The sequence below is a fragment of the Rhamphochromis sp. 'chilingali' genome (genome assembly GCF_963969265.1).
Source record: "Rhamphochromis sp. 'chilingali' genome assembly, chromosome: 12".
In the NCBI taxonomy this organism is placed as follows: Eukaryota; Metazoa; Chordata; class Actinopteri; order Cichliformes; family Cichlidae; genus Rhamphochromis; species Rhamphochromis sp. 'chilingali'.
The window spans coordinates 19,486,044-19,502,900 of NC_137939.1; the positions used below are offsets into that span (position 1 = coordinate 19,486,044).

The 16,857-nt window shown below is 40.7% G+C and overlaps 1 protein-coding gene and 1 long non-coding RNA gene across 2 annotated transcripts; one reads left to right on the forward strand and one right to left on the reverse strand.

Moving 5' to 3' along the window:
• Positions 1–5,670: 5,670 nt before the first annotated feature.
• LOC308407080 lies at positions 5,671–6,337 on the reverse strand. The gene is made up of 3 exons (XR_013973626.1): positions 6,224–6,337; positions 5,973–6,092; positions 5,671–5,879 (listed from the first exon to the last, which is right to left on the reverse strand). It is a non-coding gene; the product is annotated as an uncharacterized lncRNA (long non-coding RNA).
• Positions 6,338–10,462: 4,125 nt separating this feature from the next.
• Positions 10,463–16,428, forward strand: LOC308406714 (PAN2-PAN3 deadenylation complex catalytic subunit PAN2-like). Its single transcript, XM_080897896.1, has 21 exons — positions 10,463–10,719; positions 10,808–10,925; positions 11,047–11,124; positions 11,202–11,457; positions 11,599–11,887; positions 12,065–12,161; positions 12,292–12,402; positions 12,534–12,653; positions 12,747–12,875; positions 12,989–13,188; positions 13,314–13,456; positions 13,635–13,741; positions 13,838–13,936; positions 14,034–14,162; positions 14,410–14,547; positions 14,636–14,695; positions 14,786–15,034; positions 15,179–15,322; positions 15,421–15,600; positions 15,713–15,806; positions 16,138–16,428. The coding sequence occupies exons 1-21, from the start codon at positions 10,580–10,582 to the stop codon at positions 16,320–16,322; spliced, it is 3,066 nt and encodes a 1,021-aa protein (XP_080754022.1). The 5' UTR covers positions 10,463–10,579; the 3' UTR covers positions 16,323–16,428.
• The last annotated feature ends 429 nt before the right edge of the window (positions 16,429–16,857 follow it).

Genomic DNA, 16,857 nt, shown 5'->3' on the forward strand with positions numbered 1-16,857 from the left:
GAGCTCTTCAAGATAAGCTAAGTTAACCTTCTTGTGTGAGCTTTTCAAGTGCACTTCAAGGTGCACTTCAACCCCCTGATGACCCAGTACTTCATTTTTGCGCACTGTAGTACACATTTAGTTTTTGCTTGTAGCTCTCATACTCTACTTGCCACTCATCTAAGTCCTGATGTTTCTTAAACAGGACAACAGTACCTTTAAAATTATATCACATGTGTGGGGGTGTGGCCTTGCCAATTGTTTTTCAAAATGGCTGGCATGCCCACAAGCACATTTTCTGGAAGAAAGAAAGGTAAGCTTGATATTTACATTTAAAATGTTTTGTTAAACTCAGATTTTTATTAATTTTCAAAAATAAACATCTAGTAAATAATTTGAGGGGTCTTTAAGAATTAAGCTTATTTAGTTTCACAGAGGAAATGACTAATTTATTACTGTGTACTCTAGTGCACGTCAGGACTTTGTACTTATATTTATTTCACTTTTTCCTAGTAAACAACTCTTTAACAAAGGCGGAGAGAATTCTTAACAGAATAATTGAGCGAGATTCAGACATAGATTCTTCAGAAGATGAGAGTCATGTGAGCCAGATAGGAGAGGGTGAGAACCCAGGAGGAGCCACACAAAGATTATCGAGATGCAGTGGCAGATGTAATAGAGAAAAACACAGGGCCACCTGAAATCTGTCGTCCTATCTGGTCCAAAACCAACATGTAGGAGAATCTGGAATTTTTGATTTTGAGTTAAAAATAAAATATGGGTAAAATGCAGAAATGTTTTCCAGTAAAGTAAAAAATAAGAGTTGCATTTATAGCTGAATCCATGACACCTAATTGTTTCTACAAGATCACGTCGTTGCTAAAAGTTATCAGTGATCTCAATGTGCGAAAATAACTCACAGTATCTGGAGTTCAAGCTCCTCTTGGCTGAGAAACCTGGGACAAACATGTGAACAAGACCTGAATAATACCAGTAATGAAGAGTTCTCTCCAAAAATCAAGAAAAGGAAGCCCCAATCAGATGAGAGTGTAGCAAAATATGGTTCACTCCACTTGCCTGAAATGGTTAACAGTCCAAGGCATTTCAGTTGTAGAATGGTTGGGTGCAACAGTAAAACATATGTGAGATGTGGGAAGTGCCAAATGTTCCTTTGTGTCTCCAAATAAAAAATCACAGTACTTCCTCAGATATCATAAATGAATTGACTTTTGTGAAATAGAAAGCCCAGTGCAATAACTTGTTCCTGAACCAATGGCTTACAGCTAGTGAAGTGTCAGTGACTACTAAGTTGATCCCTGATCTACATTTTTATGATATTGTTATATAAATACGTTTTAATATCCTGCTTACAAAAATTTCAGTGGAGCTTTTAATTTTCTTAAATAGCTCTTGAATGTTATTAGTTTCACATTCATGATCAATGAACTCCCCTTGTGCACTGTAGTGCACATGTTGTAAAATTTAAATAAAATTAGTTAAAAACAATTTTGTTTTTGTAATGTGTTTTTTTTACCGTCCCAACACTTGATTTATCTTAAAGAAAAAAGAAAAAGAAAAAATGAAAATACTTTTCCTTTTTTTTTTTCTTCTTTCCCTGGGCCTCAGGAGGACATTGTGTCTCTTTCCACTACAAGCCACTTGCTATATCTAAAAAACAGTCATATTCAAAGTAATCCCAAATTGGACTCTGGAGCTTTCTCCTGACTTTTCCTGACATGATTCTGCGCGTGGACGGAGCAGCAACACAGACGACTCGACTAACGTACTGCCTTGACTTCTATTGCAGGGCACGCGCACATCAATGAAACTAAACACATTTTGCTATAAATCCAGTCAATTTTAGTTAGTTTTGTGAACATTCATTACAGTTTTAGTTAGTTTTCCTTTTTTGTTTTGATTTTATTTCCGTTAACGCAAATGTTTTTTCACTTGTAGTTTTCGTTATTTCATTTTTTTTCTTTAATAATAATAACCTTGCTCTGCACACTGGAATAAACATAATCAACATGATCCACATTTTACTGCGTGTCAATGCACCATCTTATCGATTCAAGTGCTCCATCCTTATGTGGTGTGTGACATTATGTTTATCTAAACCTCCACTCTGTCTCTAAATGTTTGAAGAATTTTTCAAGTTCGGGGACACATTTTAAGAATTTGACCATAAGTGAAAGTTATGGCGTTATCACCCCCTTTGGGGCTTACCTTTCCCAGTTTTGATGATATTCCTCCCCATTCTCTATTCTTTGCAAGTACTCCTTTTAGGTGGTGAGAAACTGTTGGTGTGGTCAAGTGGGTGCTGTAAAAACAAAAGCTCAGGACAGAACAGTCACCAGTCATGTACTTCATACGAAATTAGCATATATCGAACTTTATATTGATCCCCTGAGTGTAATGGTACATTTGAATTTGAATTTCTCAAAGTTAAACAGAATATTTTTCTTTATCTTGCTCTTGTTCTTGTGCAGCACCACCCCTCAGCACATGCCCCTGTCGGTTCTATCTTACTTTTAAATTGCTGACTATTTCAAGAAAGCACCCAAAAGGCGGGGACCAGTGTTTATCATTACATATCTCCATTTTGAGTGTGGCAAGTCTATCATTCCCCTGTTATTCATAGACCTCAATGGAGGTTTTTTTTTTTGTTTTTTTTTACCTCTATAAAAGTTGATTGACTCTTTACAGTGGCCCGCCATGGTTAATAATAACATGCTCAGTCATGAGTGGAATCAAACCTTTTCTTCACTTTAGCAACCAAAGGGTTAAGTCTGCAGTTCACACTCCTGTGAAGCTACAGCATTAGCCCCCTTAGTCTCTGTCAACCCTCTGTCCTTGCAAAAACAAAACAAAGCAAGAAAAAACATCCACCCTTCTTTTACAGGCTGGGTGAATTGTCTGTGGACATCTACTAATCCTAAAGTCAGTACCGTTTTTGTCTCAGTACCAAGTCAGTTAAAACTTTTAGTCGTCAGTCCGTCACAGTCCAGTCACATGCATACATCCACACACATTCATACCAGATATTGCTGATAATGGAGTCTCACGCGCAACCTATTCGAGGCTCCATCACCAGCAAGATGACGTCATCATTTTAAAGGAAACAGTTCCTTGTTTGTTTTTTCCTTCTTTGGACTGGATTGACTCGCTGCAATCCTTTTAAGCTCAGGACTTCTCATTCGATCAGTGTCCCATATAAGTGAATTTCTCCCAAGCCCATTATAATCATGGAGAAAAATACTTTGCGACTGTTTTCAGTAAGAATATTTTATAGCGCTTTAAAGTTCAATCTCTCAGGCTTGGATTAAAGAGCTGATTTGTTAAATCAGGAACTCACAAAATACCAAAATATCACCACCGGTGGATCACACCTCTCTGATGTTCTTATCTCAGTGCACTGTAACAAAAGCAAAAACAAACGTAAACAATAAAATACTCATATAGTAACAAATACTGGGGCCCATTGCAAACATGTCCAAGCATAAAACCATCCTTCTCTCTCTTAGAGAAAGAGAACAATCCAAACCTCACTGATAGAATCAACCTAGTGTCAAACAAAACCCAAAGATCAACCAAAACTTCACCAGAAAGTTTTTCTCCCTCCCGGGACAATATTGTGTAAGCATACAGGTACCGTAACTCCTTTTTGCACTGACAAAAACATGTTGGATTGACTTAATTCAATAGTGGACACTGGTTGCACACAAATGCTTTGCTTTGGCAGAAACGTAAACAACTGAGTCAAATCAACACAACCTTTTCATATTCTCTCCAAAATAAAACTCACCCCGTTAATTCATCATTTTCACTCTGTACCACTGCTCCTTATCAGGCTGTGTGAAGCACAGTAAACAATTCAGTGGAGGCCTTAAGCCATAAACAGACATCACGCACAGACATTGTTTTCACAACCCAACCTTGTCCCCTAAATCTACACAAATGCCCTCTGGGTGGCATGAAATGCATTTAACCAATAAACAATCAATGGGTTCTTGTTGTTGTAACCGACTCCGTATTTGGATGTTTGTGTGCAGCTTTTGTTAGGAAAGCATTCTTCAAATTCAAATTCAAATTCAAATTCAAATTTTATTTGTCACGTACACAGTCATACACAGTACGATATGTAGTGAAATGCTTGGACAACTGCTCGTGACCTAAAGAGAACAAAAAAGGAAAAGGCTATGAATAAGATAGGAAATAAATATGAAAAATTAAAAAGGGTAAATTTAACTAGGAAGGAATAAAATATAAATTAAGGTTAAAAATGAAATAACTGTACAACACAAATTAGAATGAAGGGTAAATTTAACTGGGAAGAATAAGATAAAGATAAATATATAAATTAAAGTTGAAAATAAAATAACTGTACAACAAAATACACAATATAGAACTATATAAGAATGTATGAAGAAATCTAAATATAAATAAATATATACACAATAACAGCAGCTGTACAAGTATTAACCGGAAATGAAGAATATAGTGACCAGTGTTGTGCAAAACCAAAGTCCAGTTCATTGCATCAGCGTGTGTGTGTGTATCACTCTTCATTGCACAAGCTTGTGAATGTGTGTGTCATTTCTCAGTGAATTGAATCAGCATTTCGATTTGTGCACGTGTGTGTGTGTCATTTCTCACTCAATCAACGAGTGCATATGTGTGTTTCACTTCATTCTGAGTCAGTGCATGTGGATGTGTGTGTTTGTGTGGGTGTTTGTGTTCATCACTTTCCTGTTCTGGTGTTCTGGGTAAACCACGGCCTGAAGCGTGCCCTGGGGTCCTGCCCTCCTCCTTTTCAGTCCGTTTGCATCCGTTGGTGCTGCTGCTCAAAGTTCTGTCCATACTGGTTCTGGCCCCAATTGAGGCAGTGCTTTTCTCCAGTGTCCTGCATCTTCTCCTTGTTCCGCTCCTCCTTAACTTGACCCTTTTGCTTCTGTAGCTCCTTCAGGGCTTGCTCCTGCTGTTGGAGCTTTTTCGTCAGGTTTTTGCGACCTCCTGCTCCAGCAAGCTCCGGCCTGATTTCAAGTCCTGTGTCTGGGACTCCAAGCCTGATGGGTTCGATTATCAGCCAGCTCCTTCTGAGCCATGCTCAGTTCCTGCTCTGATGCCTTGAGCTCTTACTGAGGGCAGAAACCTCAGAGTCTTTTCCGTACAAGTCAGATTGAAGTCCATTGATGTTTCCCTTGCTTTGCTCCACGGCCTTCTACAGCTCTGCTGTTCGGCTCTTCTCAGAGGTCAGCTCCTGGCCAAGCCCCGACACCTGTGCCTTCAGCTTATTTTCTCCTGGTGCTTTTGTTCATTCCGAGGTGCCTCCTGACCTCAGTTACTCCTCCTGTCTCTGGCACGCCCTTTTTGCTGCCCGATCATCCGTGTTGGTCCGTCACTGTCCTGCACAGTTTTAATGCAGAGTTGTTAAGGTCAGCATTGTCTTGCTCGGCCTCACTTTTCCTCCGGGCTTAATGGGCGTCTCGTCACAGCTCTGTCAGCTGAAGCTGTCTGGAAATCTCCCCCGTGTAGTGAAACGGGCCTTGGATTTAATGCTCTCCGTCTCCGCTGCATGAGATCGTTTTCCTGCAGCACTGTTGACATTTTCAGGTTGTTGTTGTGGGTCCAGCTGCTGTAGCATTTGGTCAGGGTCACATTAAGGAAGAAGACATTAGAGGTTACTTTGGGCAGTCACAACAAAATGAGATTTCAAAGTAAGAGCCTTGCAATCCCCAACAGATTGAAAACAAAGAAAGAAAGAAACTTACCTGACATGGATCTCCTTGTGACAAATCCAACATGTGGAAGAGGAAGCCGAGTTCACAAGCCAAACAAAACTCCTTGTGGCACAAATGATTCTGAACAAGGCAGCGAACTGGCTCCAGGAAGTATAACACCTAAGATGCAAACATAAAAGACCCATGGAACATTTGACAAATTGTCTCATATTAAAAATTAAATGTACACATTGTGAATCTTCAGCTTCTTACCTGGATCATGCAGTTACAGTAGGCGTTGGGAATCTGCGGCTCCAGGCCAGCAAACAACGTCCTGTTGTAATGTTTGAAGTCAAAATCTTCCCGTCCACGTTTAGAGTATTTAATTGTCACCTGAAGCACAACAAACACATCTTCGTCACATGTTTGGGAAATCAAAGCTTGTAGCAACACTCTAGAAATTGTTACATGTCATATTTAACTGTATCTCTATGAACACCAGGGTGAAACGTAGCAAGTCCAACCTTTCTGTACTTTTCGGGAACAATGTGAAGGAGCGGCTCTTCATCACTCTCTGTTGGAGATTCAGGGATGTGGTTGTAATAACCAGGTGACTCTTCTTTATTTGCAGGGACCTGCAAACAACAAACAGGAAAAAAAAACTTAACATACACCACGTGGAGATGGGTTTAACTTTTTTTGTAAATTTATTACAATATTGTAAAAATGACAGTTTAAAAGAGAAACAAGTTTTTTTTTACATACCTGGTTACAGGGGCAGGCAGAAGGATTTTCCACATAACTGTTGAAGCCAACAGTTTCAATAGTTTGTGGGATTTCTGGGTCCATCCCAGGAGCCCACCTGTTGAAAAGAAACATGTTTTAGATCGGTGGACAAGGAAGAGAAAGACGAGAGAAGTTGGGAAGAGGCTCCACAAAGGAGATGGAAAGAAAATAGATGGAACAGAGAGAAAAGACACTAAAATTAACTGGATCACCTGCCAGGGGAAAAACATGCAAGAAGAGAACAACAAAGCAGGGAAACTACAGCAACAACCAACATAACCGTACATTACAGTGAATGCAAGACCGACAAGTTCAGCTCAGTTTTGATGTTCCATAACTGATCAGAATTATTCCTGATGAGCAGAAACAGAGAGACAGAGAGGGAGCGCAACCTTTCGATCATTATTATTTCGATACCTCTCTCATATTCAAAACATCAATGAAAGAATATCTGATTGGGACCTGATTGAAAAGCTGAGTAAAATGAGAAATGTATAAACAATTTGTTTCATTGTGCATATGGATGAAATATAATGTAGATAAATGGGACAAAGGTTGAACTGAATGTTAACATTCATCAGATCACAGCTCAGGTTGTGTCAAACCAGCAAGTAAAAACATTTTTGAGACACTAGAGGATGTTACCCTTCAGAGGTCCTAAATGTACTAAATGTAATTGATAAATATAAGTTATTAGCCAGTAAATGACTTGGCAATGTTCATGTAATACAAATTTATGTATTATATTTTTCCTGGAGGGCAACAAGATGGCAGCTGCAGTGTAAGTCAGACTGTGAAATAAAAGATCAAAGAAGACTTAAACAGTATTTAAATATTCAGGCTTTTTCAACATTTAGACAAATTGTGTTTGAAACTCAAACTAATCTGCTGCACACTTTCTCTAACTCTGCTGTCACAAGGACAGATACAGGAAGTCGCTCAAACCACATGAAACTAATCTTTATAGTATTTGTTTTATTTTACTCCAGAAGCAAAAGATGTTTTCCAAAAATGGGACAAACTGTTGTTTAATTTTATGGTTGGTGTGGTCCTGAGAGTCGTTGAGCTTGTCTTTGTTTTTTAGGGTCACAGGTTTCAAGCTGGTATCAAGGTGTGAATCAGAAGGGTTAAATGAGCCCCGCCTGGTCTCCAACGAGCCTGCCCCATAAAAGACTTTTTCTTTTGTTTCGGCCCAAATCATGTCTGTGGATCTTTTCTTTGTTAGTAACACTAAACATGTTAAAAGCTGAATTAAGGCTACACAGGGTTTATTTCCTCGCCCGATGAGTTAAATTCTTTACTAAAAAAGTTAAAAAGCTTAAATTTTCATGTTCTATTGCTGTGACACAGGTGAGTGGGTCAAACATGAAACAGGAAGTTGACCCAGAAAAGCACAGGCTGAGGAAAATGACTTAAGTGTCTTTATTGTAAGATCATAAACTTGTTATAACTAGTTTGTTGAATAAACTGATGGAAACAGGAACATGATGAAATCAATAAAAGTGCTCATTTTTGTGTTTTTGAATGTTGGTTGTCATTTATTTTATTCACACAAATGCAGTTTGGATAAGTGCTGATGGTCCTTTGTTAATTAAAACCAAACAATCACCATTCCAAGGTTAATCAATACCACGGAAACAGATAACAGACAATAGCTGAAACTATCTTTAATCAACAGTCAACTATTAGCTTCAATTAAACTGACTCAACCAATGAGAGCATCAAATTTGGATTATATGGTTTCAGCTAGGACTAAACCAAAAGTTGTATTTTTCATTAAGTGGATGAGAAAATAAAGCCTGTAAAGTTTAAAACTTTAATTTCATTTAATCAATGTTGAACTCTGAGATTAATCCAGTCAATTTTTATTTTAATTGTTACTGAAATGTTGAATTCACCACTGATGATAATGTTTTTCATCTATATGGATCCATTTCCACAACTTTTTGATCACCACTTCAGAACAACAACTACCTGGATACACAGGATCAAGACTGAACTCTGACATTAATCCAGTGAATTTTAACAACAGTCACGCTAAAGGACCATTTAATTGATTAAATCATGGTTAGTTTGTTACAATATGTGTAACATAACTGTTGTCCAACATGCAGCAAATTTGTTGGAGAAGCTCAGAAGAATCAAACACAACATCTGGTGCATCTCGGACACCAAGGAATTTGGTGCTTTTGACGACCTGTTGACGACGGCTGTTAATCAAGGTGTGGATTAAGCGTGCTAAACGAGGTCCTCCCAGTCTGATCAAACTCATTATCTTGGTGCAATTCAGAAACAATACGCTCAGGCAAAAACTGGGTCGACCCCCCTCTGACACCTTAATGTGGGCTTAATCAGAATCAGAATCAGAATCAGAATACTTTATTGATCCCTGGGGGAAATTATTTTTTGTTACAGTGCTCCATTTTAAACCAACATTAAGACAAGACAGACAATACGCTAACTAAGAATAGTACAATATATACATATATATACATACATACATACATAAGTCACTTATAAATAAATATTTGGAAAAGAAACATGTGTAGCTGTAGCAGCAAACAGTGTGTTAAGTGGATGCGTTGTACAGGGAGATGGCCACAGGCAGGAATGATTTCCTGTGTCGTTCAGTGGTGCTTTTCGGTAATCTCAGTCTCTCACTGAACGAGCTCCTGTGACTGACCAACATGTCATGGAGTGGGTGGGAGGTGTTATCCAACATTGTCTTTATCTTGGACAGCATCCGCCTCTCCGACACCACCTTGAGGGAGTCCAGCTCCATCCCCACAACATTGCTGGCCTTACGGATCAGTTTATTAAGTCTGTTGGCATCTGCGACCCTCAGCCTGCTCCCCCAGCATGCAACAGCATAGAGGATCGCACTGGCCACCACAGACTCATAGAAAATCCTCAGCATTTTCTGGCAGATGTTGAAGGACCTCAGTCGCCTCAAAAAATAGAGACGACTCTGGCCCTTCCTGTAAAGTGCTGTGGTGTTTTTAGCCCAGTCCAGTTTATTGTCAATGTGTACTCCAAGGTATTTATAGTCCTCCACAATGTCAACACTGACCCCCTGGATTGAAACAGGGGTCAAGTGTTTCCTGGTCTTCCTGAAGTCCACGATCAGTTCCTTGGTCTTTGCCACGTTGAGCTGCAGATGATTCTGCTCACACCACGTGACAAAGGAGTCGACCACAGCCCGGTACTCTGTCTCATCATCCCTGCTGATGCATCCAACCACCGCAGAGTCATCAGAAAACTTCTGAAGATGGCAGGTCTCTGTGCAGTGGCTGAAGTCTGTGGTGTAGAGGGTGAAGAGGAAGGGGGAGAGGACAGTCCCCTGTGGTGCCCCTGTGTTGATATGATGCCCACGTCTCCTAAAGAATTCACACCTGTATTCATGTAAACTCAGCCGCACTCACCTTGATTCAGACCCTGAAACCTGTGAGCCTAACGTTTAATGCAGGAACAGTCAACAACTCTTAGGACCGCCTTGAATCCCAGTGGAGGTTAAATACGTGGCTCTATCCATCAGACTTTAGATCTGGACTCCAGTTTTCTGCATTTCAAGAGATTGGGATTAAACCTGCAAGTACTACTATTTACAGAAGTTCCAGTTCCTCTGCAGGCTGATTTAGCTGAAGAAGATTTTTGAAGCTCTCAGCACAAGATTAGGTGAATACTGGGCCAATCATCACAGGACTATGAACTCTCTTCACTGGACTCCTCACTGGTCTCCTCAGTGGACTCCTGGGGGACTGGAGCCCTCCATGAACTCATATCTGAATCCAAACCTCCACCAAGACGTGGGAGTGTACACACATGAGCTGGCTGTGACCGTTCCTGAGCCTGTGCACGTAAGGAAGGGGATTTTTTCTGAGCTGCACAGTAAAGTTTCAGAAGCTGGCATCCCCGTCACTGCAACACATTTTGACCTGCAGCGGGAAATGCTCTGGATGGGAAACTACACGGTAAGAGCCAAAATGATGCTTCAGCAGAGTTTGTTTCTTCTACATTCACCTTAAACGTTGCACTCTGTAATAATATTTGTGCCCTTCTCTTAGGGTCATGTAAAATCCTTCCTTGGACCTACGATGGCACACTACTCTTCTTTCCAAGTGCACGCAACTGATGCCATCAGACACATACAGAGTTTGGAAACAGGCGTGCTGTTCCTTTCTGAGTGCAACCTCAGATGTTACACTCGTGGAGGCCTCGTCATGTTTGATTATCGGTAAGTGTTACATTGACTGTTGATGAGCTGAAGCTGTGAAATTATTCCTTATGTTATTGAATTAATGGCCATTTTTGGTGCTTTGCAGGATGGAAGAAGGAGCTGATATGCACAGTCTCCTCATGACTGATAACATGCTGCTCATGGGGGGATTACAAAACTATGTGGTTGAAATTGACATGAACACACTTCAAGAAACTCAAAAAGTAAGACACCAGGCTTATGTTTATCAAAATCCACAACTATCTATGCTTACACCACTGGCACATCATACAACTGACTTCACAGCGAGTGTCTGACTGTCTGCTGTCTTGATTGTCCTTTCAGTTCACAGTGGAGGCACCTGGAGTGACAATAATGCGTCAGACCAATCGTTTCTTCGTCTTTGGGCATCCTTCTGGCAAAGTAAGTATCCCCTGATTGGATCAGTTTGATGAGGTTTGGTTTATATCTCTCTAACACTGACCCTCTGCTGATAACAGGTGACCCTTCGAGACTTGCGCACATTTAGGACACAAAAGTTTGACGCATTTCCTGGCGGCCTGTCAGACTTTGATGTTCATGGAAACCTTTTGGCTGTGAGTGGGTTCTCCAGCCGAGGGCTGAATGAACGTTTCCTGATGGTGTATGACCTCCGCATGATGCGAGCTGCAACCCCCCTTTGGGTGCATGTGGATCCATTCTTTGTGCGCTTCATTCCTACCTACATGTCACGGCTCGCAATCATCTCACAGACAGGTATGAAGCTGGCTTCAGGATTCTTTAGTCCAGTTTTCTGTAGCGTAGTCTTACTATGTTTGGCCAATAAATGTGACATACAAAATCTTTGTGTGATTTGTGGCTTTGCTATAACTGCCTGCATTCTGTGTCTTTTTCCAGGTGAGTGTCAGTTCTGTGAGCCCACTGGCCTCGCCAACATGGCGGATATTTTCCACGTCAACACAAACGGCCACTTTCTCACAAGTTTTGAGGTCTCATCCAGCAAACAAGCCTTAGCCTTTGGAGATTCGGGGGGGTGTGTGCGTCTCTGGTCCGATACTCGGGACGTTATGTTTAACGTCTACTCCAGAGAGCCCTGCGTTGTGGATGCACAGCCTCAGCTGGCCTGGAATCATAACCTGCAGCCCTGCTCTCCCATCCCCACTGCCCAGGCTACACCCAGCTCAAGGTAACACAATCACTAACGAGACTGAAGAGTTTGCATTAGAGCGTTCATACATATTGTTTTCAGATTCAATAAAAGTTTGTAAGATAATGTCGAGTCTTCCCCAGTTGATATAAATGGTTAGAGTCTCACGTAGTTCCCATTAAAGGTTTCCATCTAAAACATGTTTCTTTTTAACAGGTGGGCTCCTGGGATGGACCCAGAAATCCCACAAACTATTGAAACTGTTGGCTTCAACAGTTATGTGGAAAATCCTTCTGCCTGCCCCTGTAACCAGGTATGTAAAAAAAAACTTGTTTCTCTTTTAAACTGTCATTTTTACAATATTGTAATAAATTTACAAAAAAAGTTAAACCCATCTCCACGTGGTGTATGTTAAGTTTTTTTTTCCTGTTTGTTGTTTGCAGGTCCCTGCAAATAAAGAAGAGTCACCTGGTTATTACAACCACATCCCTGAATCTCCAACAGAGAGTGATGAAGAGCCGCTCCTTCACATTGTTCCCGAAAAGTACAGAAAGGTTGGACTTGCTACGTTTCACCCTGGTGTTCATAGAGATACAGTTAAATATGACATGTAACAATTTCTAGAGTGTTGCTACAAGCTTTGATTTCCCAAACATGTGACGAAGATGTGTTTGTTGTGCTTCAGGTGACAATTAAATACTCTAAACGTGGACGGGAAGATTTTGACTTCAAACATTACAACAGGACGTTGTTTGCTGGCCTGGAGCCGCAGATTCCCAACGCCTACTGTAACTGCATGATCCAGGTAAGAAGCTGAAGATTCACAATGTGTACATTTAATTTTTAATATGAGACAATTTGTCAAATGTTCCATGGGTCTTTTATGTTTGCATCTTAGGTGTTATACTTCCTGGAGCCAGTTCGCTGCCTTGTTCAGAATCATTTGTGCCACAAGGAGTTTTGTTTGGCTTGTGAACTCTGCTTCCTCTTCCACATGTTGGATTTGTCACAAGGAGATCCATGTCAGGTAAGTTTCTTTCTTTCTTTGTTTTCAATCTGTTGGGGATTGCAAGGCTCTTACTTTGAAATCTCATTTTGTTGTGACTGCCCAAAGTAACCTCTAATGTCTTCTTCTTTAAGGCCAGCAACTACCTCAGAGCACTTCGAAACGTCCCTGAAGCCAAAGAGATGGGCCTGATCCTCTCAAACTGTGAGGAGACGACAGGAACAGTCGAGCTAGGTCGCTTAATCCAGAGATGGAATCACTTCATCCTCTACCAGCTCTTCCAGGAGACACAGGAGCAGGAGGATCCACGGGCCTACAGGACGACCAGGAGCAGGTAAAACGCATCGTTGTTGACCTGCATTCTTACTGGACACTGTCCCAGTCTTATCATTATGTTTGTTTATAAATGCAGAGTTTTCCTTCTGGTTTCTGAAACTGTGATTTGTGTTTGTGTTGCAGTTCTCTGGGCTCCCCTGGCGACTCTGTCATTAGAGAGCTGTTTTGTTCTGAAGTTGAGAACCGCAGCCCGTGTCTCTGTGGCATAGAAACAGTCTACTCCTCCCTCATGTTGCTGTTCAACATGCATTACCCTGACTCTCAAGGTGAGTCTGAGAGCACTGAGAGCATGGATATCTGTGACTGTGAATTACTCTGTCTTTGAAACTTGAACTATTAATGATTACATAATGGTTTGAATTAATTTAGTTTTTGAATGAGCAGAGGGAAATATCTGCTTGATTTGATGTATACACTGATATTCATTGTACTTTGACACTTCAGGAGAAAGAATAAAGGAGCACGACTTTGCTGAGATCCTGAAGAAAAGCATCTGCCTGCAGCAGAGATCTCACACATGGTGTGGAAACTGTGACAAGTATCAGCCCACAGTGAGTTACAGCTTTCATTCACTCATAATGACAATTCATTTATGGTTGATTGTTACCTGTTGTGCAGGGTAATCATTTCTTTGTGTTACACTGTAGGTGCAGACACGCAACATTCGACGTCTCCCAGATGTTTTGGTGATAAACTGTGAGGTGAACAGCAGCAAAGAGGCCGAATTCTGGAAGGTTCAGGCCGAGGTAAGCCACTGATTCACCGTGTTTAAATACAGTTAAAAGAAAGTAATGATTTATCTGTTCATTATTTACATGATTGCCCATGTTTCTGTTTTTATAGTACACCTTCAACAAATCCATGCAGAAGACAGATCAGGATCAGCGTCACGTGTGGATCCCCGCCACTCTCAAGATGTCCCTCAGCAAAAGTCAGAGACTGGAGATCAGCAGCTGGCCTGAGGGCGAGGAGGTGAGGACTTTAGATTTTCAGCTGATCTTTGCACTTGAAGAAATAATTGAGTAACTTTTCATCACCAAGTTAAAATTTCACTTCAAGATTAAAACCATATTTCCAGGAGCAATATTTTTAAAACATTATTACACTAATCTGTAGATATTGAACTATAGGTTGGTTTTAGTGTTTTTGTTTCTGTAACACATGAATTTTGTGAAATGAAAAAGTTTATCTTACAATTATTTGCACTTTCTGTTACTAGTTAAGTGCTGCTGAACAGGCGGAGGGAGCTTCTCTGTATGACTTGGTGGCCACGGTGCCGCACATCCTGGACGCTGGCGCGGGTGGTAATCTGGTCGCACACATCAAAGTGGGTGAGACCTACCATCAAAGAAAAGAGGTGAGCGACGCTTAGATAAGAAAAGTTTGACATCTGCTGACTACAAAAAGTTTCATTTTTAACATTCAAAATGATTTTATTATTTCAGGGAGTCTCTCGCCAGCAGTGGTACCTCTTCAATGACTTCCTCATTGAGCCGATTGAGCAGGTAAGGATCCTAGATAAGATTCCTGCTTGTTTATTCATGCTAACTTTAATGTGTGCAGTCATTTAAAAATGTTTCTCCTTTTGTTTTCAGACTGAGGCTGCACAGTTTGATGTGAGCTGGAAAGTGCCAGCCATCCTGTGTTACGCCAAGAGAAACTACCACACCAAATACGACCTCCGCAGTGAGTGTCAGCACAATCAGTCTGAAGTCAAATCTGACTTATATCGGACTGAGAAGCAGAGCAAGACAGACGCCACTTTCATCCCACTCACAGTCAGTGAGATGCCGCAGGCTGGTGACCTGGTGGGGCTGGACGCTGAGTTTGTAAAGCTCAGTGAGGTAAGTCTGGCTATGATACCATCATTAATTATAATATAGGATCAAAAACAATTTTAAATATTCCTAGTACATATTTTCAGTAGTTCAGCTAATCTGACTCAAGTATTTAAAACAAATTTGACCCCTGAATGTGTGCGTTTGCAGGAGGAAGCAGTGCTGCATAGCGACGGCACCAAATCGACCATCACGCCCAGTCAGATGTCTGTGGCCAGGATCACCTGTGTGAGGGGTCAGGGGCCCAACGAGGGGGTCCCCTTCATCGATGACTACATCTCCACTCAGGAGCAGGTGAGAAGCTGCAGAGAGAAAAGACCACGATGACCTAAAAGAATGAATATATAATGTTTCAAGGATCCACCCGCTAACTTGTCAATTTGTTCTTCCAGGTGGTCGACTATTTGACAAAATACTCTGGAATCGAACCTGGAGACCTGGATGCCACAGTATCCTCTAAGCACGTGACCACGCTGAAGTCGACCTACCTGAAGCTACGCTTCCTCATCAATGCAGGAGTTCGCTTCGTCGGCCACGGCCTGCAGAATGACTTTCGTGTCATTAATTTAGTGGTACGTTATTTCATCAGTTTTAAATTTCAAATTAGTTCATATCGTTTAAAGATGTGATTTTTTTTTATAGATGTGCTTTGATTTTAATGTTTTTTATTTTCTGTTTCTTAAGGTTCCCAAAGATCAAGTTATCGACACCGTGCACCTCTTCCGATTGCCCTACAAGAGGATGATTTCTCTGAAATTCCTTGCTTGGTATTTTCTTGGTAAGTTAGTAGAAACAAAAAAAACAAAATCAAATCCAAATAATCCAAATATGAGTCTGTAATCGAATTAAATCACATTATTACAGCGAGAGGGATTAGGATCCAAATATGTAAACTGGATAATCCGCTCATGTTACCGAAGTCAGTATAGTTCATGATGTTTTAGTTGTCATCAAACTCATCTTGGAATTAAATCTGAACAACAAAGTATTTAGAGGCTTTTTTGAGTTCATGCACTAAAGCGTACGTGTCAATTCCTCATATCCACACTGTAATCTGAAGCTGAACACTTTCATTTTAATCATTCCTGACCTTTTTTTCATGTCCACAGGCCTCAACATCCAGGGAGAAACCCACGACAGCACGGAGGACTCATGCACGGCCCTGAAGCTTTACAGGAAGTACCTGGAGCTGTATCAGGAAGGAGGGAATCATTACGTGACGAAAGTGCTCTACGAAGTCTACGACAAAGGCTTCCAGCTGAACTGGAAAGTCCCGGATTCGGACATGAGATAGTCCGTCTGAGTGGACTGAATGCACTCTCCTTCCATCCACGGGTGCTGCTGTGCTTCCCTCTGTGATGGGACTGTGAGCAACACCATGACCTGAGGATGCTCGGGCTGCTTATTTTGTATCATATTTTATAGTTATTTGCTTTGAGTCAGTGACTCAGTTGTTTTTATCATATCTAAATATAAGCTTTTTATTTCAGAGAGGTTTACAGGGGGGAAAGTGATCATTCAAAATATGAATTTGAAGCATTTTGTTTTTGTTTTAAAGGAAAAAGTCAAACTTGTTGCATGTAAATGAAGTCATCCTGAGCACTGTAAAATGTTTGTTGTTTGATACCAGGAAGTGGAGAATGTGCACGAATCCATGAAAATCTTGATTAAAACAGATTCCAACCACAATGAATTTAGTTTGTTTTTTTTCACCAGATTCTGTGAAATCTGTTGCACTGTTCATTTTCCAGCTAACTTTTTGCAGCTTTCTCAGAATTCAGATCAACGTTCAATTTTTCAAAAGCTGTTATTTCTCTTCTATAAATGAC